Below are 26,130 nucleotides of genomic sequence, written 5' to 3'. Positions count from 1 at the left end.
AACAGTGAAGTGATGACACAGAAATTTTTGGTTAAACAGGTACCATAGAATAAAGTTAATATGATGTGATTCAATTCCGAAGGTCTGTACAGTAACATATAAAATTTTATTGTGCTCACTGCTTTTGCTCAAAAAAATTTAAACATACAAGTATTTTACACGTAATGTTACATGGAAATTTTACCAGAAATGTCGGGAGTTGTGGGTTAAGGTACACAACAGAAACGAGCAACCCACATGCAAATCTCAATTGTAGTTTCATCTACAGCTACAAAATCACTCTTTTTTCTTTCGTCTGATGAGAAAATTGATCCAAGGACCTCAATTCTTAAACACCTATTTTTCCTGCTAAGATTTTATTTTATGTGTTCATGGCATGCCAAATTTGGACAAAGCAGATTGGAATACAGATGAAAAGGGCTCTGTTGCACTCTGATCATCAGCTTTGATCTTTATTTGAGCTTTCGCAGAGGATGTGTTGACTATACATTCTACCAAAAATGTTGAAGATCCTTCTGCTTTTTGTGCAAAGAAGAAGAACTTGAAGTTGGGAGATTTGCCACCAGAAGCGATGCAGTGGATGGAATGGCCTTGCATATGTTTCAGGAGTGATTGGGGCGTTGTCAATGCCGCAACTCCTTGAGGGTTAATAGAATAATCCTGCACCAAATTATAGATGCCATTTGTTAGAAATATTCAGGGAACTATGTTCTTTATAACTAGCCAAAAAGAAAAGTATCAATAAGTGCTTAAAGAGATCAAGGAAAGAAACAAATGAACATCAGAATTACAAGGTAGACCTGTGATAATGATATGGGCAGTTGGCGCCATTTCTGCTGAAAAGCAGTTGGATCCAAAACAGCTTTTGGGTTAAGCTTCAAAGGAGGAGGCAAAGGTGCAGGAGCAGGAGCAGCAGGTAAACCCAATCCAAGTAGATCATCAATTGCAAAGCTAGAAGACTGTGGAGCATCTGGCACAGTGGAATTTGAAATCACCAAATCCGATAGTTGAGAAGTGGGAACAGACACAGAGGTAAGATCGTATGAGGGAGCACTATATGCAGAGGAATTGTTATTGGGAACTTTTGTCTCCTCCTTCTCTGATGTACTTAAAAGCAGATCCTTATCATTTGCCTCGACTCTATTAGCTGGAACAACAGTATCTGCAGATTCCGTCCCAATAGATACATGTCCAATTTCGTCTGAAAACTCGAAAGGACCTCTGTGTTCCTTATGAGTGAACATGTATGATGGCTGCAAGCATTTGAAAATATCACTATATTTGAGATATCCCTTCAACAAAGTCCATAACATGTGTGTATGTGTGTGTGTTGGACATAAAGCAAAAAATACCAGTATCAGGGCGTGTGTAGCATATGTATAGATATATTTGGAAATGGTTTGTGCTTGTCTATCCTGACATGTACCAGGAAGGGACAGGGGAGTGATGTTTTGATCTGTAATCATTTGCATGGGAGGAAAGTTATTATTACCTTTTGATATACAACAGACAAACTGTTAAATTCATCAAAGATCCGATCTTTGATTTCACTGCTTTGGGTATCAGCAAAGACAGAAACAGCCTGCTTTGGAGGGTTTACCACTCGTTCGGCGACACTTATGTCATATTGCAAAAGCCTGTAGTAGAATAAGGCTCTATCATGAACATCCTGCAACCAAATGAAAGTTTTATTGAACATTCATAAACAATATACGACTGAAGTTACATGTGAATCACTTCAACCTTAATCATATTAATCAACTAGCAAACTACAGCAACATGCACCTGGTGAAAATCAGCAAGACCTGCAGCTAGTGCAGCTCCCAAGGAATTCTGAGTCTCAGGTGGCCTCTTAAAAAAGCACTTCATCACTGCTGTGAGAAGATGTAAGCGAACCTGTTCAATTGATAAGTTTGTACCATTAGAGAATCAACTGTAGCTATAAGATTGAAGAATGATGACCAACAAACATGGAAAAGAGAAAAAATATTGAAACATAATTATAGGTGATATATATATAAAACTGTGTGTGTATATAAAGCTGGAACAGAAAGGATGACTTGATTAATACCTCGGCAGAGTGCTCATCCTCCCAATTTTCAACCAAACCCTCTAATATATAAGGTGCATCATGCATGTCCTGAGAATACTCGCCCAGCATCCATATAAGAGCCGCCTTGGCCTTGGGTTCTTGGACATTATTGCTGCTTATGTTCCCAACAACTGCAATGCAATCTTGACTCCATTGGGGATATTTTCTTAGCAGATCTTTTACAAGAACCTGCAAACGAGAACATACTTAAGTGAACCTGGCCACTTTTGAGTATGAAAACACAATTGAAATAGTTCTTTATTTTCCATCTTCTTTCCTTATTTATTTATTTTAGCTCAATAATACAATTCTCAGTAGTTTTGACATATCATTTACAGGAAGTGTACTGTCACTAGTATGCTTGGATTTACTGGTATAGGTGTCTGAAAGGGAGAAACAAGATATTTACCAGAGCTTCAGCAGTTACATAGTCCTTCTCCATCTCCAGAAACTGAAGAAGCCGATCAACAATTGCATTCACATCATACTGCTGAAGAGCTATTTTACCAACTGCACGGATTGACTCTCTTGCAATGGGAATATCAACATTTGCAGCATATTCACATAATTCCGTCACTGAAATAGAATCATGAAAGTAAAAGCTTTAATCAATAAATCAAATGCAACTTCTCTAAAAAGAATGAAAGTAAACTATGCTCGAACAAATAAGTAAACTTTTTATCAAATAAAAATTAAAGTAAAGTGAAGTTTTTAGTAAGCTTTTATCAAGCGAATAGAAGCAAGTAAACTTTCATGAAAACAAATTTGATCAAAGGAACAGAAGTAAACTGCGCCAAACCATTGGAAGCAAACTTCTATGAAACGAATAAAAGTAAACTTTATCAAACAGAAAGATAGTATTTATCAAACGAATAAATGGAAATAAACTTTATCAAACAAAGAATGAATATAAGCTCTGATCAAACAAACAAATGAAAAAAAAAAAAATTATATATATATATATATATATCTTTTATCAAACAAAAGGATTAAAATAAACTTGTCGCCAAACAAATAAATCAATTTTGTGTTCCATGAATAATGATAAATAATAAGCTTGTTATCACACAATTACAGTCAAACTATTATGAGACAAAGTAATGTCAATACAAAGAATAACAGCACCTGTGACCAATAATGGGTCACCCAAAAGGAAATGCAGAATTGACCATATCATGCACATACAATTGCGTCAAGGACCTGTAATGAACTTGGTGATCTTTTCTTACCGATTTCATATGTATTGCTCTCATTTGCCACTGCAGTCAACATCTCAAGCTTCAATTTTTTGACATAGGATGGCTCATTGTACTGGCAATAAAAATGTTTATAGTCTGAAGAAAATATGAAAGGAGCACGCATCACCAAAAGATGCAGGTGGCTTAGAACTGCATAAGATTGCTCTGGACTTCCTGAGCTCACTAAGGTTAGAAGAGGAGCTTTAATACGCTCATATACCTAGCCAAAAACACTTGCGGTTAGAGAAACGATTGTCATAAAAATAACACAAGTAATACAAGAAGGAGGCACATCCACTACAGGAACACCAAAAATGAAGGCATAAAAGTCAAAATTATCAGATCCTGAAATCCACATTTTTTTTTATCATAACCAGAATCATTGTGCACTATATTGCATAATGCTACAAGGATTAACTTCTTTATAATTCAGATGTGCAGACTAGCACAGAAAGATTCTTCCATATTTACATAGGTCCTATATAGTTATGCAAAAGATACTTCTCCGTACTACTAATTAGGGGGAAAAAGTAACAAATGATATATGCCTACCTGCTGATGAACATCAGTCATCGATAAAGTCAATTGAAGAAATACTTTTATGGTTGCCAAGACAACGGCACCATTTGCATGCTGCAGTCTATCCTCGAGCAGATTCATGACATCAAATATCTCATTGCTATCTGAGGGTACATACTTAGCTACCAACTCAAGCACAAGACATTGTGCCCATTCACTGAATTCCCTAATCCTGCAAAAGAAAATGTGAACCAATCTCAGCTACTGCTTTTACAGAGATTAGAAAAATATAATAGAATTTGAATTTCTTGAACAATAAGAAAATGCTAGATGTTAGTTTCCAACCCATATAACTTTTTATTTTTACTGATATGCTATGTGGCAGATCCATTAGAGAAATAGACTTCACCATACCATCATGATGCAGAAGCAGCAGGGAAAAAAGAAAGAGGGGTTGGAGGAAGAAGAGGGGCAGTTACATTTCAATATTATAATTCAACATATCAAAAGAGTTTCACCATGACCAAAAGAATTTTCTAGTAAAATCCCTAATCAGCTCATTTCCATTATCAGATCCTTAAACACACCAATTTCAACGATCAAACCCCTAAATGTATGATATCTGTCATACTCCATCACACCGTTAAGTTTATGAGTCTTTTATTTTACTTCATCTTGTTTGATCTTCTTCTCTAGGCCATCAGTTGTAAAATTAATAAATCTACCACGCTGACATCATACTACAACTGATATGAATAAAACCAATGGTACTACGAACATCACAAAACCAATTAAAATTTAATTTGTGGAATCATAAACAATGTGAAAGTAATTTAAAAATGGCCAGCCCATAGAGAAATACCGATTCAAAAGATAGTATATGACTGATTTGCTGAGTAAAATTTCTCTCTCCCTGGATACCTCCTCAGAGCTGCTTCCTTCTAAACTCCAAATCTCTTGCAGGGCAGATAAACAATTTGCAACCACCTGAGAATGCAATAATATGAGGTAAATTCCTAAATCATCTGCAGCGCTCAACATAAAATGGTAGAAAAATTAAGGCAAATTCAGAAATATAGTATAGAAAGCTAAAAGGCAGATAAGTGATAGAATAAAAAAGATTATTATTGGAATATCATTTCTAAAGCCTTGAGGTTTGTTCGTCTTCCAATGCTTTCTAGTTCCACCATTACGAATAAAAACAGCAGACATGTGCCAAATTACTTCATAGTTGACCGACTAGAGGGCATCACTGGTGGAAGGGATACATTTGCATTACAATTTCTAAACCTACAGTGACAATTGTCGTAAAATTCTAATCTAACATTAGGTGATTGAAACCACAATATCTTCTGATGATTCTTTTCTCAAAGCATACATAAAGTTTGATCTTTTACTCTAGTGATATGTCGTATGAGATGTTCAAAACAAGAACTCCCAAAATAGCCTCTCCATAACACATTATTCTAAGTAAGATATTATGAGATGAATGAAATGGCCTTACCTGTGTATCTGGATCATTAAGCAACAAATGCTTAAGCATTGCAGGAAAATCTGCATCGACACAAGTTGAAGCTGATATGTGATACAGCTTCAGAACCCCCATAGCTGCTACCATCCTCACATAACTATTATTATCCTTCAACCCAGCACCCAAAGGCCCCACCAAATACTCCACCAGATTTGTCACTCGTAACGAACACAAGCTCCTCAAAGCAAGACCACGGATCATTGGGTCTGCATCCTTGCAATCTCTTTGAAGAAAATTGATCGTCAAAAGCGCGAGGTCAGGATTGACCTTTGCATAATTCCCAACATAGAGATAACACATTTTCTTCAAAACAATATCGGACGTTGCTGAGCACATCACCATCTCTCCAAAAACAGAGGACACATCAATGCCAATTGTCATGTAAGAGATAACCTTCTTGAAAAGTTCACGCTTCGAATCATCCGCTCCCGGGGCTCTGCTGCCAGCCAGAAGCCGGAGCTGTGCTTTCACATCCGCCACTTCGCCTTTTCTGCTCGGAAAAGTAAATTTCAAGTATGAATTCAAAGTGACAACATGTGATTTCACCAAATAAATCTGCTAGATAACTTCAATTCAAGTATTAGCACAATCAAAGCAGCCTAAGATAGCAATGTTACCCTAGAATTTCAATTCAGCTAACATGTTAAGTCACTCAAGCTTTTCACACAGTTTTTCAGTAACTAAATCAACAGAAGCGAAGAAAATGTAAGGTTCGTGATCACTGATATCTGAATCGGAGTAAGTAAGAGCATGCATGCTGTCAATGTTACTTCCTGATCGAAATTCACTATATTGTTCATCTTTCCTTCACCTAATTTTCTGAGACCGGTAATCGGAGAGACGACTAGGGTTTAGAGACTCACCCGGAGGGCTGCGACGGCGACGAAGATCGCTGCGATATGGCCGGAGGAGCCATGACCGATCCGAATTGAGGTCAGGTCCGGCTACGGTACTCTATACTCGTTCGGAGATCTAAAACCAAGAACAAGAATTTGGTCACTGAATCTCAGAAAGCTCAGAACTTGAACCTTTCCAAGAGAGGCTGGTCTTGACGTGGCCAGATCAGATTCGTCGCCTGTATATTCTCGCCTCTCCTTCACTCCACCGTGTCTGGTTCTGATCTCTAATCATAAAACCATCACACCGTAAATAGTAAAAAATTAGTGGGTCAAATCCGTAATTTCATTTTCTATAATAAAAAAATTAGCAGTTTTTATCACCAACAGTCTCTAAAATTTAATCGATCATTCAAAACTTTAGTTCTTAGTATTTCTAAAACCATCACATAAATATATCAAAAATCAAAATTATTCCCAACATATATTCAGTATCTTTAGTATATTGCACTTTCGTACTCTCCGTTAATAATCTCATTAACTCCTCTTTTTTGATCAAAGATATTTTCATCCATAACTTAGATTAGTTATTAGTAACTATCCTAATTCCTTCTCGTTTTGCATATAGTAGTACTACTTACACTTGTCATTTTTCTAATCTTTAATTAGTGATCAGTGAAAGGACGTTTCCAAGGTGATGGACCGCAACAACGATGGCAAGCTCAGCCACGACAACTTGAAGAGCTAACAAATTTGTCCGAGTTTCCAGCCACCGATGACGACATTACGGTCATGATCAAATTGGGCGGCGGCGATAAAACTCCAGGCGTGGATTATGAGGCATTTTGAAGTTATCGATTATGGTTTGACATCAACGATGAATGAATTTCCGACGAAGTTTACAGTGATTGCATTCCTAGTAGTATTGATTAATTATCTCAATTAAAATAGTAATGGATCTGTGACGCACATAGAGAGAGAGAGAGAGAGAGAGAGGGTAAGATGAAAATACTCTTGACAAAAATGATGAGTTAACGGTATTACTAACGGAGAGCACTAAAATATGTTCGAGATTAATTTGATACTTCGATAATTTTAGAAGGTTAAGAATTATAGTGTCGAATTTCTCAGACTCTGATGATTTTTGTAACATTTACTAAAAAATCAGTGTTACTAAACGCACCGTTTATCCTCGTCGTCGCCGTTGGCAAGATTTTTTTTTCCGCCTATCACTACCAAGCTTCAATTTCAGAGCCTAAAACCCGCTGAGCAGGTCATGGCCTCTTTGAGAATATAGAGAGAAACCAGAAAAAAGCTTTTACAGAAATGGTTCTGCTTCATCTTCCACGAAGCCACATCTCCCTCTTCACCCACTTCACTCACTTCTCAAAACCCAAACCCCCCACAAACCTAAACCCCATCTTCACCTCCACCCTCTTCTCCTCCCCCAAATCCACTCTCTCAGTCTCGGAGCCCATCCCCATCTCGCCTCTCCCAGAATCCCACATCGAACCAACCCTAGAAGAGTTCCATACCCAACTCGAAATCCCGCTCGAGAAGCTCTTCGTGCCGCCGGAGACCGAGCTCAAGTACACCGAATCCGGTGCCCTGAGCACGAGAATCTTGAAGGGGTCGAATATTTTGCTGAGCAAGTATGCTAGGGATGCTCAGGTGACTCAAGCCGAGTTTGTGAAGAGTAGTGTGAGGACTGAGGATTGCCCGGCCAATGGTCTGCCGGAGTTTGCGCTCGTCGGACGGTCAAATGTCGGCAAGTCGTCGCTGCTTAACTCGCTTGTGCGTCGGAAGAAGCTAGCTTTGACGTCCAAGAAGCCTGGTTAGTAGTAACTAGTGTAATCTATAGATTCAATATTTGTTTTTTCATGCTCTGGGTTGCATTCGTTGTTTAAAATCTTATGTTGAACATTGCTAGAGTTGATGTGGTGAATAATTGCCTTAAATTTGATGAATTGAAGAGTATATGGTGTTGCTTAGCTTTCTTGTGTTGTAGCATTGTCAGATTATAAATGGTTTCTAGCTTAAAGTTTGGATTTAGATTATTACTGTTTTATATCAGTGTACTCTGATGACTGCAATCGAGGCGTTTAGGTTGTGGATTCTTGATTCACTAATTCATGTTCGTGATTGTTTGCAGGGAAAACACAATGCATCAATCATTTTCGGATCAATGATAGCTGGTATTTGGTGGATTTGCCCGGCTACGGGTATGTTATGTACAAATGATTTTTGGTGGATGAGAATATGGTAATTTGACCTTCTGAGTGATTGTAATGATAAAAACCCCTTGAAAGCTTCAAAGGGGGTGCAAACCCTAAGGCTTTAGTTTCTTCACAGTTCACATTGTACATTTGTTCACAGTATTCAGGGTTGGTCTATATGATTGTCTGTCTTTCATGCCTTTATTCAAGATGATAATCTTATGCTTTTGAGTTCTCTAACTTGAACAGGTATGCAGCTGCACCGCAGGAACTTAGAACTGATTGGGTGAAGTTTACTAAAGACTACTTCCTGAATAGGTCAACATTAGTTTCAGTTTTCCTTCTCATCGATGCCAGTATTCCTGCCAAAAAGATTGATCTGGAGTATGCTAGTTGGCTGGGCCAGAATCAGGTATGATCTCATTACATCTACACCAGAATGAAAAGGAAGATGTGGCGTGATACCATGACTCCATTTTAGTAATATTAGCTGCCTAGAATCATCTGTGGGTGCTAGAGATTTAGACGGAACACTTTACAATTGTCTCCATTGCTTATTTTCCCAACGACAAAAAGTACATGGTAGTCGTAAGTTCGTAACTTTTTGCCTTTCTGAACTAAAGTAGCCAAGAGTTTAAATATGTGTTGTGCAATTTTCCTTTGCAAAGTTCGTAGCTTATCCTTCATACAAGATGAAACAAGAAACGGTATTGAAATATATATACATCTTGCTAATTTAACTAGTGAATGATGTAGAGAGTTGATATATCTTTTTCACTACTTTCAGATCCCCATGACATTAATATTCACCAAATGTGACAAGCGGAAGAAGAAAAGACATGGAGGAAAAAGAGCAGAAGAAAATGTGAACGATTTTCAGGAGTTAATTCGTGGCTTCTTCCAGACAACACCACCATGGATTATGACCAGCAGCTTTACCAATCAGGGTCGTGATGAGATGTTATTGCATATGGCTCAGCTGCGGAATTATTGGCTTAAGCACTAGAAATATCAGAACCATGCCTCCGGAAGTAGGTCTTATACACCCTAGTACCAGAAGCTCATATTAAAATTACACCCCTACGCGATGTATTGCTCTGCCATTAAACTTGGTAATATGTTACATTTGACAGCTGCAAATTCCTATGATGATGAGAAAACAAATGTGCTCCATTGCTTCCGATCGTCAAAGCCGATAGTTGATCAATTTTGTTGGAATGAAAATGTAGTACCTTGTAGGCTTGTACTACTATTTGCAGCAAGTGTAATCTTATTGAAAGTCATCCAATACATTAAGCTTTTGATTGATCAATTTTGTTGACGAAATGAAAATTTGGTTGTGGACAGCACTGTTTTAAAGTTTAAATGTAAAATATGAGGAAACTAAATATGTCAAATATCAGGCTGAAACATTGCAGCTGATACAATTATCTTGAGGTACAATTGAATAAGCAGGTGCAGAGAACTTCACAAACTACGATTTCGTGGAATAGATGCCAAGTTCCGAGGCTGAATAGTTGTATAACATAATAACAAGGAAAAATTGGGATTTAGATATTTGATGATAACAATCGAACCCTATAGTATATGCGGAAAGTTGGGATTCAGATCTGAATTCATACCATAAGAAAATGTATCATCTCTCAATGATGCCCAGAAGTCCAAAAGTTGACCTCACAACAATGGACTGAGCTTTAGAGGAATAATTATAAACTTGTTGCATAGACTCATAACATCTCACTCAATACACATTCAGGTGTTCTTAACACATCCCTAACACAAGTATCTTGTATTGCAGATTGCAATGAACCAAGACCTTAACAAGTATAAGAGCAGGTTCATGACATCTAGGCTTCTAAAGATCAAAACTGTATGAGCAGAAAACGCTCATGCAACCAATAGAGATAGTTGAAAGACTAGAGTAGTTCAGGTTCATGATACACTTCAAAAGTATGCAACTCACAAAGCAAAATGCATCAACTGAAACACCAAAACCACAACAAACCAAGAAGACCAAAAACTTAGGATTTACAGGCACCAAAACCCAACAATCACACAGCACCTCTTGCCGCTAGATGCTTTAAACGCACAAATAAGCTTACGCTTTATACCAGCAACAAGTAGCAAAATGTATGCCGCACCTGTTTTAATTAGACTTTATAAGCATTCATACTGAATAAAGCCCAAGGTCTGTTAACTACATACGCATACTAGAAAATCTAAATCATTGATCAACAATATAGATAAAACGGTAGAGTACTTCGCATTCATAATAACTCTCTAGCACATAAACAAAGCTTGTCTTAATCATTCAACAACAATGATCCAAAATTGATTTCACAAAATCCAGTAACTACCGAATCGAAAATAAAACAAATCAAACTTGGATTCTACTTCCTCTCAAATCTAGGCAGTAGCAGCTCCCTTGCTCCTTGGCTTAGCTTGTGTACCTTCAAGGAAGCCGCTCTTGAACCTCCTCGGCACATGGCGAAGGTACCTCATGCGCCCGGTTCCGGTGGTCTTTCTGCGCAGAGCCTTCTCGCTCCAGTTATCTGAAACAAGAGTCCTCAAATCTCAGAATCCAAAGCTCAACAGTAATCAAAGAATTTTTACCATCAAATCAAACGCATGATTACGAAAAATATTCAGAGTCAATTACAGAATTTTTTTTTTTTACATTTTCTGAGGCGAGCGGCGGGGTAAGCACAAGCGGAGCAGCGAGACTTCTGGAGGTGGAAGCTCCGGCGTCCACATCGGACACAGAGAGTGTGGGTCTTGTTGCGGCGCTTGCCAAAGCTACCGGTTCCTTTTCCCTATTCAGATTTCAACAACACAGTTACAAATCCATACATGCTTACGATCAAACTAGAAATTGACAGAGAGAGAGAGAGAGTTTTACCATTTCGTTGTTTGGCTGCTGCAGAAACCCTAAATCTGGACGGGTGTGTGAGTGTGGGGGAAAACTGACGGAGAAGAAGAAGCAGTCGTTTTATATAGATTAGGGTTTCTCTTGGAATTTTTAGTTAAATAGACGAAATTGGCCCTAAAACGGGCTGGGTTCTATAGGCTCTGAAGAGTTCATAACAATGGCCAACTATCCAGCTTAAATAAAGCCCACTTGATTATTGGGTCATACAAAAAGAAATAGATCATCAGTTGAAGGCCCATATTTACTAGAAGCGTGAAAATCTTGGACGACTTTGCTTAAATTAGTTAAATGACAGTTCATTAACCAGTGCGGGGATAGCTCAGTTGGGAGAGCGTCAGACTGAAGATCTGAAGGTCAGGTGTTCGATCCACCTTCACCGCATTTACCTTATCTCTTTTTTTATCTTCTTATGATGCATCACTTTCCATTTAACTTTTTTTTTTTCCTTTATCTTTTTATTATGCTTTTACATTTCGATTTCGCTTTCCTCTTCACTTTTTTATTCTAGAGATAATTTTGACCAAAAATTGGTCTCCTAATGCACAAAGCATCTATTTTCACATAAAATTCATTATAAAAATTTTAAATTGAAAATAAATTTATTTTATTTTGATCATATATTAGGTGATATTGCGCATTTATTTTCACATAAAATTTATTATAAAAGTTTTAAATTAAACATGAATTTACCTTATTTTGATCATTTAGAGCGCGATCACGGATTACTGAATGGTCATTTGTTTCTTTAAGAGATTTGCCCAATAGCAGGGCATATATAACGAAGTGACATATGAAATATGACAATAACAACAACTTTCCGTACAATTGGGATGAATTTTATAAACCAATTAACTCCAAATCCACACATTTCTTTGAAGGAACAAGAGCCAAAACCAACTTAGGTATGTATAGAATGTCTTTAACTTCATCCGTCATGTTTTATATACAACGTTGGTGCACGACTAACTGGAGGTCCATCATTTTTTTTTTTTTTAAAGGCAAGGTCCATGATTTAAACGATCATATATTTGTTTTCCTAAAACAAAAGAAATGGTTTAGTTAGGTGAAATTAGTTAATAATGATTTAACTTATCTTAAAATCGTTACTTATAACTTACGTACTCGATATGATTTTGCTCTACTCTTTTTGAAGAAAATATTTATGAAAAGAAAATATCAATAATGCTGATGGGGACAATACAAGCGACCCAGATATCAAAACAGCAACAATTCAAATCCATCGTGCAATTTTGTCAAATCGGTGAATTGGCACAATCGTTCACTCATCTAGGCTTATGAATATGCTATTTTGGTGACAGACATTCCTAAGGAATGATGATCATGGTTAGATTGAGCCCTATCGCGGACTCGCAACTATCTGACCATTTTTCCACCTTGACCAATAACTCTCGGCCATCCGATCTGATACCGACTTGTAGCGGTCAACTTCATAAAGGGCTGGAAATGGTCCATCACCGTGCATCATTCATGTATAAATCAAGGTCGTTAGGGTTAATCAATTTCTTGGACCACAAGCAATTATGAGCAAAAAAAATTCAGCCCATCAGAAATTGATGGTCCTGATTGGCGATCCATGTGAAATGATTATGTGTACGTACCTAGCAAATTTCCTATCTTGAGCTTGTGGATGATATATATACACCTTAACCAGGACCAGCCTTTTAATTTGAGGCAAGGTACATTAAATCAAAAGAGCCGCTTTTAGTGCCTAAATAACTTGCTTTTTGAGATTGTTGATGGAACCTAATTAATCGCTTTCTTTCCTCCCTTACCAAACTCCTAATTGTACCCCATAATGTCCATTCCTTTTTTCTCTAGTGCTTGGATTCTATCAGCTCTTTACATCAAGCCATTCTCTTTTCTTTTATAGAAACGAGAAAAATTAATCAAAGCAAATCATAAGTGTATCAATGATTTGAAGCCAAACGCTAGGGCCAATCGTCTGTGAAGTACTTTTCAACCAATAATGTTAGTCGGTTTCATAATAAGTATCGATTGTATTAATTGGTTAGAAAACAATTAGTGCGCGTGAACAATTAACAGTTATACAACTCCAGTTTATAAGAGAATAGAATGGTACTTGGACTCGGGTAGTAATCTAAACTCGAGTCCAAGCACATTTGTGATGAAATTAAAGGTACAGATGTCTGAGTGATCGAAACTTAACGAAAACTACGAGTGAAAATCGTAACTTAAACGACAAACAGATCGAAATAATAAGTTGGAAATGATAGTGATGGAAATAAAGGCCCAACGGGGGCCCAATGCAGGTGGCCACCAGTATGGGATCTCATGGGCCACACGGTGGTTTGCAGTTTCTCACCTTAAGAAAAAGTAAACCAAGTGACGTTGAAATGTCTCCCATCTCTCTGTCACTAATGGCAGTGAGGGATTACTGGATTAGAGTGAGTTGTCCTTATTGTGAAGCACTGAAGCCCTAGATTCGATTTGTATGTCGCCAGAATAACAAGGCAACTCGGTCGGAACAAACCCCACCAGCTATACGGTTCTTAAGAAACTATAGCAAACCCTAGCTGGCTACGATGTAAGCATCATGAATTGTCGAACTCAGACTCTCATTCATTTTACAACCTAGCTAGTCAACCCCAAAGATCTATGTTTAATTAGTTATGGCCATGTGTACGATACAAATATACAATACATGCATATATCCGAACGAGAAAAAAGGAATTAGGGTTTAGGTAAAGAATAAGTTAGTTAGTTTCTAGGCAGGAGGTGACACTAATTAATAAGCGGATCGATCTCGGTGATATGTTGATAATTTAGTTAGGATCTCAAGTGATCGATATGTTGACAATTTAGTTGCGATCCCAAGTTTTTCGGTTTATATCAACTAACCAAAGGCTTTCAGTCACTTATATAATTAAGCGTGTCAGTCATTTACAAATCTGTGGATAGTTATGAGTGATATGTTGACGAGTCAGTATTTCAGTTGGGATCCTAAGTTGTTGGGTTTTACATCCAACGCCTTTCAATCACTACATACGTGTGGACGACGACTTTCAATTACCTACAAACGAGTGGACAATTCACAATTGATTGACGTTAGAATTTCTACACTATAATTCATTCGGCAAAAATTTTGGGATATATGTTAGACCTAGTAGATATCAAATATATATGTGGTTTGGATTTAGAGTATCGCATCAAGTAGGCTTTGCTAACGGATAAACTATTGAAATTAGTTGTAGCTACGAGGGAATGTAGTCGAGTACTGTTTGTGATTTAGCTTGGATCACAAGATTTTAGATCTATACAAATCGTCGATTGTCTGTCCCCCATTCAAGCATATTAATAATTTTTGGCAAACAAAATCAGAAGATACGGTTCTTATCTTCTCAAATTGACAAAGATTCGGGATATTCTTATTGAATAATCCTTTTGCATATTTTGGAAAATAAGATAGAGTTTTTGATATCTCGATGAAAAACGTAGAATATACGAACATTCAACTTCTTAATTAACAACCACCTTTCCTAGCTCTTTTTATTAAGTTTGAGTATAGCAAATCTAGGGTGCATTATTGCTTATTAATCTAGAAGGTGCGGATAGATTTAGTTGATAGTTGTTTTGCTGTGCTTGTCTATTTCAAGAGAATTAGTTCTCGTGTGAGAAAGTTTGCCACTAATCTAATAGAGCAGATCAGTAACAACCACCTTCCCTAGCTCATTTTATTACGTTTGAGTATAGCAAATCTAGGGTGCATTATTGCTTATTAATCGAGAAGGTGCGGGTAGATTTAGTTGATAGTTGTTTTGCTGTGCTTGTCTATTTCAAGAGAATTAGTTCTCGTGTGAGAAAGTTTGCCACTAATCTAACAGAGCAGATCAGTAAGTGAGCTCTAGCTAGCTATAGCTCTTTTTGTAGCTACCTAGCTGGATATAGCAATCAATTAAGAAAAGCATACATAAAAGAAAATGGAAGATTCAATTCACATTGAGCTAATCTTAGCAAACTAAGATCTAGCTGGATATACTAGTATATGATAAGACGATACCTGAACACGATCAAGAAGATTCAGGTACAATTGGCTTCAGAAAAAAATATACAGCACACTTACAAAAGACGAAGATTAGTGGAGAGAGACATTTTACTCGGTAAAAGTTGGTGGTTAGTGCTACTCTAGCACTAGTAAGACATCTACTATATATGAAGCTGGGAGCAATTGGATGATCAGAAAAATTCATGTCGATATATGAGCCAAACATGTAATCCACTTGTGCCAATGTCACGGGGAAATTTTGCAAGTTAAAGCTAGCCAAAATGTCAGGTACGTGAATGGTTATTGATCCATATATTGAAGTAAATCATTCCGCATAAGCGTATTATCATATACGTTATATGGTGATTGCTGGTGGTACATCTAATAAATTATTGCTCGCCTGCCAAATCAGGGTTAGGGTTTAATACTGCAATAACTGTTTAATTTGAGACGTGGGTTAAATCTCACTGGCTAAAATGGGATCTTATGAGTTTAATTATATACTTGGTTGAAGAACTTAAGTTAATGGTGGTCCAATCTTCTAGTTGAGAGACTGAAATCATTTTGAAAGCGAAATTGCAGTAGTAATTAATAAAAATGGTAGATGATCATCTAGTACGCCCTCCTCTGCAAAGATGTTTGGTACAAATTAAACATTTTACATGCCAAGTGGGTAAGGAAAAAGATAGGTACAAGAAGAAGCAAAATGAATATAAATCAAAGAATTGCATTCTCATCAGTAAAAAAGGTCATTTCCCCATTCCAAAAATCCCTAACTTAGAGAATCAACCACACAAAACTAGCTAGCTACACTAGTGTTAACACTCTTTCTCAATTCTCATCAAGTCTCATCCCAACCCCCATGTTGGAATTAGTACAGGGCAAAATATACTTGAAGAATAATACCAACCTAGCTAGCTACCCCTTTAAAATCTCTCACTCTAAAAAGTCATACCTAATTAGAGATCAATAATGGTAATGTACAAGATGGTGTGCAACGTGAGGTCCCCCATCAAATCACCAAGCTAGTGAATTCGAGAATTAATCAAACCCCTTTTTTCCTCTCTTCTTTCCTCAGCTTGGTACCAACCCATCACAAAAACCCTCCGAATGATCATCTGGGCATTCGAGTTAATTAACCGGACAAGTCGCTACCATCAGAAAAACAACACTATGGCGACGATGATAGTGGCAAATGCGACCGTGTAAAGGGAGTAGAATGCTTTGCCTCGGCTTTCCAACACCGTTCAATGTCTTCGGCAATTCTTTTGGCATCCATTGAGGCACCAAGTATTCCTCGTTTGGTAAACCCCACAGCATATAACCCACACTCACCTTTCCAACCATTTGGAAATGGCGTTTTTGGCAACCCATCTTTTTTTGAGAACATCTCTGCCTCCTAAATAAAATAAAATAAATTAATTAGAACAAACCCCCTATATATCTGATTCTCAGTCATTTAATTAGTCATTAATTAGTATATGTACCTTCAGCCAAGAGGGCACATTGCTCCTGTAACCTGTTGCCAAGACAATGGCATCAAAATACTCTGTTCTTCCATCAACAAATTCCACAGCATGATGACGTTTCAATCTCTTGATTGCAGGACATACCTACAATAGTACAACACCTTAGAAAATTAGGGTTTATGATTTAACACGTACAATTACCTAAACTACCTACGATATTAGATATACTTTTAAGTACAGTGATTAAAAGTAAAAGTGAGATACAGAATTGATTTGACGAGGAAGCTTAAGAAACGCTATAGTACCTGAACGTCACCGCTTTTGATCTTGGCCAGGGTTCCAACATCCAAGACCGGGGTCTTCCCCGACAAATTCTTGAGCTGCAAGGGACCCAACTTAGGCCGGTCCAACCCAAGCCGGGACGTGTCTCCGAGCAGCAGCCGCGACGCTACCAACAAGAGGCGATCCACAAGGCGTATGGGCAGCCACTTGAGCAACAACATGGACAGCCCGAAAGTCGACTTTCCCAGCATCTCTCGTGGTAGGACGTGCACCTTTGTAAGTTCAAACACATCAAACAACACATAAAGTAAGTTCAAACACGAGCACTCAAAAAGAAAACTCATCCAAAAGCGTCTAGGAGACTTGAAAAAGGTACTCAGAAATTAACATGGAGGTAGTGATGTGTGTGAGCCCCATACTCATGGAGTTATGGAGTTTAGCAACCAAGGCCTAGCTAAGTGATTCCAGGCCATGCTTCATAGGGCAAGTACTAAGAATGAGGTGTTTGATCCTATAATCTATATCTTTCCAGCAGACAAAAATTACGAGTTCAAAATAAAAAGCTTTAGGAAATTTAACAGGTTACGCATGCTTACTGGGGAGTCCCAAGAAAGTGAAAAAGATCAAAACCCATTTTGTTTTTGCCTAAAATAGAGTTTAATATTCATGTTTAATCATCTTTGAAAAAACCAACCAACCGTTGGAACTTGAACGCGGTAGCAATTTAGCTTCTGTTTCGTTTTATTTGGTGCTTTCAGAAAGAAAAAAGAAAAAAGAGAGGCAAGAATGACCAAACGAAAAGAAGCCATTAAAATCTGAATATGGGTTTTCTTATATTTGTAGCTTGTTTTAAAAAAATTAAGATTTTTTTTTTTTTAAGACAAGAAATTTGAAAAATAGTTAGGGTATAAATCGTTTTTAAAAGCAGAAACCTAAATGAAAAGGGCTGTTGAATCCGAAAACTTGTTCAACACAAATTCTGAAACTGAAGGACAAAACTTTAATGAGATTTTTGAGAGAGTGAGTGGGAGACAAAGTGCAACAGAGAAAAGAGTAAAGGGCAGGGTTGTTGTTCTTACTGTATCTCTGACCACGAGTGAAGGCCTAGCATTGTGGTTACACAGATCCAAACAGACCTCCATGCCCGAATTTCCACAGCCAACCACCAAAACCTTCTTTCCTCTAAACTCCTTCCCGCTCTTGTACAAGCTTGTGTGCTTGATAGTCCCACCAAACTCCATGATCCCCTCAAGCCTCGGCACCAAGGCCTCGGCATTCTCTCCGGTTGCCACGATGAGCCACCGGGTGACGTACTCTGTCTTGACCCCGTTCTCGGACCCCGCGGTCCACACGCGCCAGAAGCCGACAACGGGGTCGTACTGGGCGGTGGAGACGGTCTCGTTGAAGCGAGGCTGAATGTCGAACTTGGTGGCGTAATCTTCAAGGTAGTGGATGAATTGCTCCTTGGTAGGGTAAGTGGGGAAATCCGCCGGGAAAGGCAGCAAGGGAAGCTCGCAGAATTGCTTGGGCAAGTGGAGGCGGAGGCGATCGTAGGTCTTGAGCTGCCACAGAGAGGCTATGCAATTGGATCGCTCCAGGATCACACTAGGGACGCCCTTGTTTTTCAGGCACGCGGCAGTAGCGAGCCCCGATGGACCTGCACCCACTATAACCGGGCCGGGAACGCACACCACACATCGAGGAGGAGGAGGAGAAGAAGTTGAGGAAGACAGGTTATTCATTTTGTGAATGAAAATAGGATCATGGGATTGCTTCCCTTGGATTTCTGTGTAGTCCATGAGGAACAATGCAAAGTGAGGAAGAAGAAGAAGAAGGGCTAGGATTGGGAGGGAGGGAGTGTTTAAAAGTGAAGAGGAGAAGAACACATTAAGCTGATACGATTAAGTGGGTGAAACTGTATGTGTTTGTTTTCTGTTTTTTCTCTCTCTCTCTCTCTCTCTCTCTCTCTCTCTGTCTCTCTGTTTTAACTGAAAGGGGGAATAAGAAGATTAGGCTTAAGAGGGAATTGTCCCTGGAATTATGGAATGGATTAAGAGGGTCTTATCCATTTGTGATCTAGGAGGAGGGATCAGCTAGGAATGAGTAAGGAATTCGGTTTTTTCTAATCTTTTTCTCTCTGCTGTTGTTCAAATGTGGAGTTTAGGGAGGAAAGAGAGCAACAACTACGGGACTAAATCAGCATTCAACTCAAGGAGAGAGAAGAGAGGGAAGAGAGAAAGAGATGGTGATATGTCTATTTATATTCCTTATTGTTCTCATACAAGAATTTATATGAGGAAAGGCCAAGTGATAGAGAGAAGTAACGCGAGTAGGGACATCATATATATTTATATATTTGTTTCTTTTTTGTAGCTTATTCTTCTCAAAAATTAATATAAGCAATATTATAGAAAAAAATTTAAGTAATATATTTTATTTTATTTATCATGTCGACAGGATTATTGATAGCTTGATACATAGTCAAATTCGTACTAGGCCCTTTTTGCTACATGTGAGTGTTGAGCAGCACAATAAGGATCAAAGGAACAAACTATAATGATTTACATACATATCTGCATTTAACTAAAATATTAGTTCATATAATTATTTCATTAATACAAAAAGTTATTGTTTGTTTATTCAAAAAAAAATATATTATTTTTTGAATGTATGACTAGACTTTTAATCAATCATCGGAGGATCACACAAATCACGATCTTTTATTTTTTTAATAACCACACGATGTTTATGAGAGCATACTTTGAATAATCACACGATGTCATGACATATTTTGAGTAATCACACGATGTTTTTGAATAATCACACGATGTTTATGAGACCATTGAATTTGGGTTATAAAAGTATTGACATGTTTACCAGAGTCTAATTTGGGTACTGGATTAAGTCATTTTCTCCTTCTGATTTGGTGGTGGGCATAAGGCAGTGGCAAAGGCAGCAACAAGACAACCCGATGATCCTCTTTTAACTCTTACCCCGTCCAGCCTCATATGCAAGTGAGACATCCATAACTTCTACGATGTCGGCTCTATATATAACTAAGAACAATTCTTAGGTTCACCCGTAGGGTGAATGAGTATATTCACTCTCTCTTGCGATTAATGCATAATAACTTTATAATTTTCTAATGTAACCATTCATGTTATATAACGTAATACAAAGATTAGTTATGTAAAAAAAATCAATTAAATTGAAGACCTTTTAGTTATTCATTTTTATGAAATACATGGACGGTTCATCGTAGTAGTAATAAGTGTTGTTAGAACCATCAATTTGTTTGATTCAATTAGATAATTAAGCAATTTATAATTAGATTGATTTTTTACAAAAATGATCTTTAAAAGATAATTTAAGATGTAGACTGTTGGATTATAAATTTATTAAGTAAAAATATGTTAATCGACAATGGGGATGAATATGCTCGTTCACCCTAAGGGTGAACCTAAAAATTGTCTATAACTAATATGCCATAATTCACAATGTCCTTTTTTTTTTTTTGTATTTTATAAGAGTTGCTTGCTTATGTATAATCTTATTACGCAAATATCAGAACTTGTGATTTACACTAGTTAATTGTTTGATCAATCCAAACGAATTTAACTAAAATATGGCAAAAGAGGAAAGAGAAGCTCTATCTATTTCATCCAATAGAATTCTAATTTGACTTGCTTCGAAGTTCTCAACTAATCAAACAACTACTTCTGTGATTCTATCCGTCTCCACATCCAAATCCAATCAATTGTAATTTCACAATAGCAAATGAAATTTTAGAATTTAAGTTTTAAACTTCTCTTAACTAGTTAACTACCTTAATGACACGTTTAATTATTTGGAATGAAAAATAATCATGAATCGGAAATAACTAGAATGGGACAAGAAAGGAATCGGTATTGATTCCGGAAGAGTTGATTCCTAAACCCATCTCCCCCCTTCGTAATCAAATTCCTAAGTATTCAGGAATCGATTCCTTATAAGGAGGTGAGACCTACACCCATTCTGATTCCTTTATGTGTTAGTAAACGCAGAAATAAATTTACCCAAGAATCATTCCCTCTATTTTCATTCCCATTCCAAGTAAGTAAACGTACCATAAATTACTTTAGTTTCCCTAGTGTTTGCCCATTTTCAACCACAGTATCTAAACGAAAACATTCCAATTTTAAGTGGATGACATATTCATTACAGTTCATACTAAGAATCTTGTTGAAGAATTTATGTCCGTTTAAAAATAATATTCTTTGACAAGATTCTTAGTATGAACTGTAATGAATATGTCATCCACTTATAATTGGAATGTTTTTGTTTAGATACTGTGGTTGAAAATGGGCAAACACTAGGGAAACTAAAGTAATTTAAGGTAGTTACCTAGTTAAGAGAAGTTTAAAACTTAAATTCCGAAATTTCATTTGCTATTGTGAAATTACAATTGATTGGATTTGGATGTGGATGTGGAGACGGATAGAATCATAGAAGTAGTTGTTTGATCAGTTGAGAACTTCGAAGCAAATCGAATTAGAATTCTATTGGACGAAATAGATAGAGCTTCTCTTTCCTCTTTTGCCATATTTTAGTTAAATTCGTTTGGATTGATTAGAGTTGCATTTAATAGTAGTTGGCTTAGCGGTTGATGGTCAAATGATTATTGTCCATGGAATCAATGGTCTATTAGAAAACAACACTATGGTTGTAGTAATGACAACGTGTATTGAATTCAATTTTTGCAGGGATTTTAATCGTGTAACTTCCCACATTTTTTATTGATGTGCTTGCAAGTGTTTGTTGGAAAAAAATAACTCATCATCACTCTAAGTCCTTGTTTGTTTCATGAACTTAAGGCTTGGAAACAAGAGAGTATTATCCTTCCTATGTTTGATGAGTGCAAGGTAGGGATGATTTTCTCTTGTAAAGGAACATAGGGTGAAAAATGAATCCATCCTAATTTGAGTTTTTTTTGTTGTTGTTATTTTCCAACATTAATTTCCCACTTTTAACATTCATTACAACATTATTACAAATACGTACATTATTCTTAAAGATATAAGATTAAATTTTTTTTTTTGAAATAGAAGTTGAATTCATTAGATCAACAGCAAAAAGACTGAAGTGTACCAAAACTTACATAAGAAATCTGGCAAGAAAATCCGGAGTAACCTACCTAAGCTAAAGCAAACCTTTAAAAATCACTGGGTTGCTCACATTTAAGCGAGCCTATACAAGAATGAAAAAACCTCGCCTCCTACGGAAAAGAAATCATTCAACTAACCCTCACTTGCCAATCACTCAATTGTGGTACAAGCAAAAGACTAGAAATATCATAGAAGACTCATAGAAGTTAATCCAACCTTACACAGGCTCATACCCTAAAACATTAGGGCACCAATTTCCTTGACCCGAGCCCGTAGGCCCAAGCCCAAGTCTAGTCCTGTCTAGTAGAAAGAAATTCAAACAGGCCCATCAGCCCAATATTGAGTCCAGGCCCAAACCCAAGCCAGCAGAATAGGAGCCGCATCTTTCTTCTTTGCCTCCGCCGATGCCATGTCCTTCGGCGGCGAGCCCTTCGACAGCAGCTCTGGTGGCCGACCATTCCAATAGTGCAACACCATCAAGCCTGGTGCCTCTCTGCTACACGTAACAGAGAATCAAGTACCCGCCCAGAATCAAGAAGAAGATACCCGAGCCTGCACTGAGAACCGGTCGGAAAAGGAATCCCCGCCGCTCTGAAGATCCACAAGTTCAAGAGGGCTCCGCTGCTGTGCTAAGCCCAGAAACCGCCGGGCCCTACACCGGAAGCACCACCACGATCAACTGCTCATATCCTAATCTACACCAACCCAGAGCCCGATTGGAACAATCCGGAACCACACCGCCGCTGCCAAACCAAACCCGATCGAGGCCCAATTCCGCACCATCGCTGCACCCTAGAGCACACCGCAGCCTTGCCTGGTCTGGGGAATGAAGGTTCACCGCCGCTAGCAACACGAAACCTAGGTTTCGTAAAACTAAGGTCACTCCAAGAAAATTAGAGGCCTCTCTGCAGAAGGAGGGTTATTTACATAGGAAGCCAATTAATTTCATATGGTTGTTATCTCATCCTCATCACGATTTTGTATAGCTCATTTGATTCTGTCATTAGATATAAGATTAATGTATCTTGATAAAAAAATAAATAATAAAAAGATTAATGTATCTTGTCGCAAATATTTTTGATAGCTAGTTTTCTTGTCATTATCATATCATAATTATACAAGTAATTAGTGAAAATTAATAAAAATCGCAAAGAATAACTTTCCATGAATTTTATTCCTTGAACTAAATGACACTTACTAAATGATCGCATTTGTTATTTTGGTTGAGGAAATTACAATTGAGGCAAACTAGCTATTCCAACTTGGAACATCAACAATCTTGTTCTATAATATTTGTCCTGACATCAAAAGAAATCGAGATCTGAATTATTGTCAATGTTAGCTATACTTAATCATTGGAAAATATCAACATGCAACAACATCAGCAGAGGGTTTTGTGGAAGGCAGGCCCATACAATTATTAATCACTGAACGTTCGAATTAATAGAGGGCCAACCTCGAGGACTAGAATGTTATGATTCAGGTTATGTGTAGGTGGTTATGATTGAATTCGATCACACCAAATCATATCGACACTCATTGGTGAATTGCATGAAGTACTTCCTGCTTCAATGGAAGTAGCTAGCTGGTTAGATTCTCTCATTATACTTGCTTTTTATAAAAATAAAATAAAAATTCTTATAAGTTCATCTGTAATTCGTCTCTGATATGATTTGGCAAGGCACTAAGTTTTCCAAAGCAATAAATCTATACCCGCTCGTTCTCTTTATTATCCGATCGTTTGTTTTGCATAAAACCGATATGCTAGGGTTTGATACAACCATATTTTATTTGCACTTGTCTGACAGATACTGTAGCACACACATTACATAGTTCAAAAATTAAAAAGTAGAGAAATAATGGCAGAAATATATGTATTACAGATCCGATCCAGAGCAGAGCTCCGCTTTGAAATTAACGTGTGAAGTTCGAGTTTTTGGTCACTTTTCGGTCGCATATCCACATCTCGACCGTTCAGTTTTTAGGTACTAGTGTATAGATCATCTCTGCAAATTTTCAACCAAATTGATGATCGTTAAGGTATCTAACTCGTTTAAACCAATGGACGGACTGAATCTGTCAACCTGAACCGTACTAGCTTGAAGGCAGTAATCAATGCCTTAACGATCATCATTTTGGCTGAAAATTTGCAGAGACGATCTATACACTAGTACCTAAAAACTGAACGGTCGAGATGTGGATATGCGACCGAAAAGTGACCCAAAACTCGAACTTCACACGTTAATTTCAAAGCGGAGCTCCGCTCTGGATCGGATCTGTATATATATATATATATATATATATATATATATTTTTTTTTTTTTTCATTTATTACATTTCTGCTATATGCATTAAAATGTCTGGGGCTTCTAATTTTTGGAGAGCCAAATTTACAGTTATTGGTTCAGGAATTTATTTGAGAGGTTTGAGTAGGTGGGAAGGAGATGGAATCTTTGTGCATGCAGGTGATGACGTAGTGCTGCCATGGATGATGTCCCTGTCTACTGTCTAGCTCTTAATTAGAGCAGGGAAGGTACCAGCACATTGCTGACGAAGAAGAAGCGAATTACACACATATATCGCCATCCGAACAAATAATTAGAATTCAAGCAAATGATGTCATCTCGAATTCTCGATCGATCATAATAAAAGTGCTATCCTTTCTCTGCATGATAAGCTAGGGTAGTCGTTAAATTTATAAGGGTCCTGAATTGTTGTAGTTTAGATCGGTGTTTGAATAAAATATAGTGAAATGAAATTTTGAAAAAAAGAAAAAAAGAGTATAACGTGTTTTCTTGAAAATTAAAACTGGATTACATGCATATAGGAGGCGGATGAGGAGAATGAGGATGGGGAGGTGTTTGAATAAAATATAGTGGAATGAAATTTCGAAAATATATATATATATATATATAACGTGTTTTCTTGAAAATTATAATTGGACTACATGTATTATGATGTAAAAGATTGATGAAATTGGTCACTTGTCCTAGCCTCAGGCTCCCAACATTCAACATTCTCTCCATTTACAGCATGTTTTGCCAAGCAACATCTAAATTGCAAGAATCATTTGTACGTAAAGCACAAAACTGCAGTTTAGTTTTGTTTGTGATGTAGATGTGCATTTTTTAAAAATTTATTTTTTTATTTTTTATAGAAGTAAGAATCTTTGTTCCTTAAATTATATGGTTATGATGCCAAACTAGAGGAATCTAGCATTCATGACTTTTTGATGATATTGTTGGGAATAGCTGAAATAGTTTGCCTTAATATTTCTAACTCATGTTCATACACCAACCTATTGTTTTCTTACGTGTACGTTGTGACTGAGATTATATGTATATGCTTACACAATTACAGATGATCGATTCTGGCTCATGGGAAATTAATTATTTAGACAAGGATCATTTGAGAATCGATAACTTATAATGTTGTGCAGCTGTGTGTTTGGTATGAGGCTTATATCATGGAACCGTGGGGACTTGCCACCTATTTATTTGGTGCATGGCAAAGTCCCACTGAATAACCAATTAATTAATCTGTTTCCAATTTAAGGGTAGCTAGGCTAGCCTACGTCCTATGCTAGTCACAAATTTGGATCTCATATCCTTCTTGGATGATGAATTAGGGTTAGGGTTACGATTAGGACAGTCGGGATAACATTTTGATGTACTGAAGTAGAATAAGAGAAGAAAAAAGAAATCTCACCCAACGTTTTTGCTAAAAACAAAACAAAAATATTTATGGTCGTCTAGATAGCCATTGCTGTAGTTGCTTGATGATTTTTCTAGATCAGAATGCTGTGTTTGGCTTGGCTTAATAATTAGGCCATGTTTTGGTGATTGAGTTG

General features: G+C 37.3%; 4 protein-coding genes and 1 non-coding gene across 5 annotated transcripts; 2 read left to right on the top strand and 3 right to left on the bottom strand.

The window, feature by feature from the left end:
- Window positions 1-83: 83 nt before the first annotated feature.
- On the bottom strand, window positions 84-6,492 carry LOC112172119 (beta-adaptin-like protein A). Its single transcript, XM_024309309.2, has 11 exons — window positions 6,244-6,492; window positions 5,354-5,870; window positions 4,712-4,836; window positions 3,883-4,081; window positions 3,322-3,550; window positions 2,502-2,668; window positions 2,072-2,281; window positions 1,786-1,896; window positions 1,493-1,669; window positions 801-1,253; window positions 84-660 (listed from the first exon to the last, which is right to left on the bottom strand). The coding sequence occupies exons 1-11, from the start codon at window positions 6,294-6,296 to the stop codon at window positions 370-372; spliced, it is 2,532 nt and encodes an 843-aa protein (XP_024165077.1). The 5' UTR covers window positions 6,297-6,492; the 3' UTR covers window positions 84-369.
- Window positions 6,493-7,433: 941 nt separating this feature from the next.
- LOC112173147 (GTP-binding protein At2g22870) lies at window positions 7,434-9,764 on the top strand. The gene is made up of 4 exons (XM_024310717.2): window positions 7,434-8,050; window positions 8,369-8,438; window positions 8,682-8,844; window positions 9,220-9,764. Exons 1-4 carry the CDS (start codon window positions 7,543-7,545, stop codon window positions 9,436-9,438), a joined length of 960 nt encoding a protein of 319 aa, XP_024166485.1. The 5' UTR covers window positions 7,434-7,542; the 3' UTR covers window positions 9,439-9,764.
- A 908-nt stretch (window positions 9,765-10,672) lies between these two features.
- On the bottom strand, window positions 10,673-11,480 carry LOC112173148 (60S ribosomal protein L37-3). The gene is made up of 3 exons (XM_024310718.2): window positions 11,332-11,480; window positions 11,110-11,245; window positions 10,673-10,984 (listed from the first exon to the last, which is right to left on the bottom strand). The coding sequence occupies exons 1-3, from the start codon at window positions 11,332-11,334 to the stop codon at window positions 10,839-10,841; spliced, it is 285 nt and encodes a 94-aa protein (XP_024166486.1). The 5' UTR covers window positions 11,335-11,480; the 3' UTR covers window positions 10,673-10,838.
- Window positions 11,481-11,669: 189 nt separating this feature from the next.
- Window positions 11,670-11,742, top strand: TRNAF-GAA. Its single transcript has one exon. It is a non-coding gene; the product is annotated as a tRNA-Phe (tRNA).
- Window positions 11,743-16,094: 4,352 nt separating this feature from the next.
- On the bottom strand, window positions 16,095-19,400 carry LOC112169565 (indole-3-pyruvate monooxygenase YUCCA6). Its single transcript, XM_024306619.2, has 4 exons — window positions 18,216-19,400; window positions 17,160-17,408; window positions 16,873-16,998; window positions 16,095-16,784 (listed from the first exon to the last, which is right to left on the bottom strand). The coding sequence occupies exons 1-4, from the start codon at window positions 18,933-18,935 to the stop codon at window positions 16,557-16,559; spliced, it is 1,323 nt and encodes a 440-aa protein (XP_024162387.1). The 5' UTR covers window positions 18,936-19,400; the 3' UTR covers window positions 16,095-16,556.
- Between the last annotated feature and the right edge of the window lie 6,730 nt (window positions 19,401-26,130).

The sequence above is a fragment of the Rosa chinensis genome, chromosome 6 (genome assembly GCF_002994745.2).
Source record: "Rosa chinensis cultivar Old Blush chromosome 6, RchiOBHm-V2, whole genome shotgun sequence".
NCBI lineage: Eukaryota > Viridiplantae > Streptophyta > Magnoliopsida > Rosales > Rosaceae > Rosa > Rosa chinensis.
The sequence above is the reverse complement of the archived record's forward strand: the minus strand, read 5'-3'. Positions and strand labels throughout refer to the sequence as shown.

Coding starts and splice junctions, on each gene's coding strand:
- LOC112173147 (XM_024310717.2), top strand. CDS start 7,543: ATGGTTCTGCTTCATCTTCCACGAAGCCACATCTCCCTCTTCACCCAC. Junction 8,051..8,368: donor TTTGACGTCCAAGAAGCCTG/GTTAGTAGTAAC, acceptor GATTGTTTGCAG/GGAAAACACAATGCATCAAT. Junction 8,845..9,219: donor GTTGGCTGGGCCAGAATCAG/GTATGATCTCAT, acceptor CACTACTTTCAG/ATCCCCATGACATTAATATT.
- LOC112173148 (XM_024310718.2), bottom strand. Junction 10,985..11,109: donor CGCCGCTCGCCTCAGAAAAT/GTAAAAAAAAAA, acceptor CTCTTGTTTCAG/ATAACTGGAGCGAGAAGGCT.
- LOC112172119 (XM_024309309.2), bottom strand. CDS start 6,296: ATGGCTCCTCCGGCCATATCGCAGCGATCTTCGTCGCCGTCGCAGCCC. Junction 4,082..4,711: donor ATATACTATCTTTTGAATCG/GTATTTCTCTAT, acceptor TTTCTTTTGCAG/GATTAGGGAATTCAGTGAAT. Junction 1,897..2,071: donor AGGATGAGCACTCTGCCGAG/GTATTAATCAAG, acceptor TCAATTGAACAG/GTTCGCTTACATCTTCTCAC.
- LOC112169565 (XM_024306619.2), bottom strand. CDS start 18,935: ATGGACTACACAGAAATCCAAGGGAAGCAATCCCATGATCCTATTTTC. Junction 17,409..18,215: donor CACTCGTGGTCAGAGATACA/GTAAGAACAACA, acceptor GAACTTACAAAG/GTGCACGTCCTACCACGAGA. Junction 16,785..16,872: donor ATGTGCCCTCTTGGCTGAAG/GTACATATACTA, acceptor TATTTTATTTAG/GAGGCAGAGATGTTCTCAAA.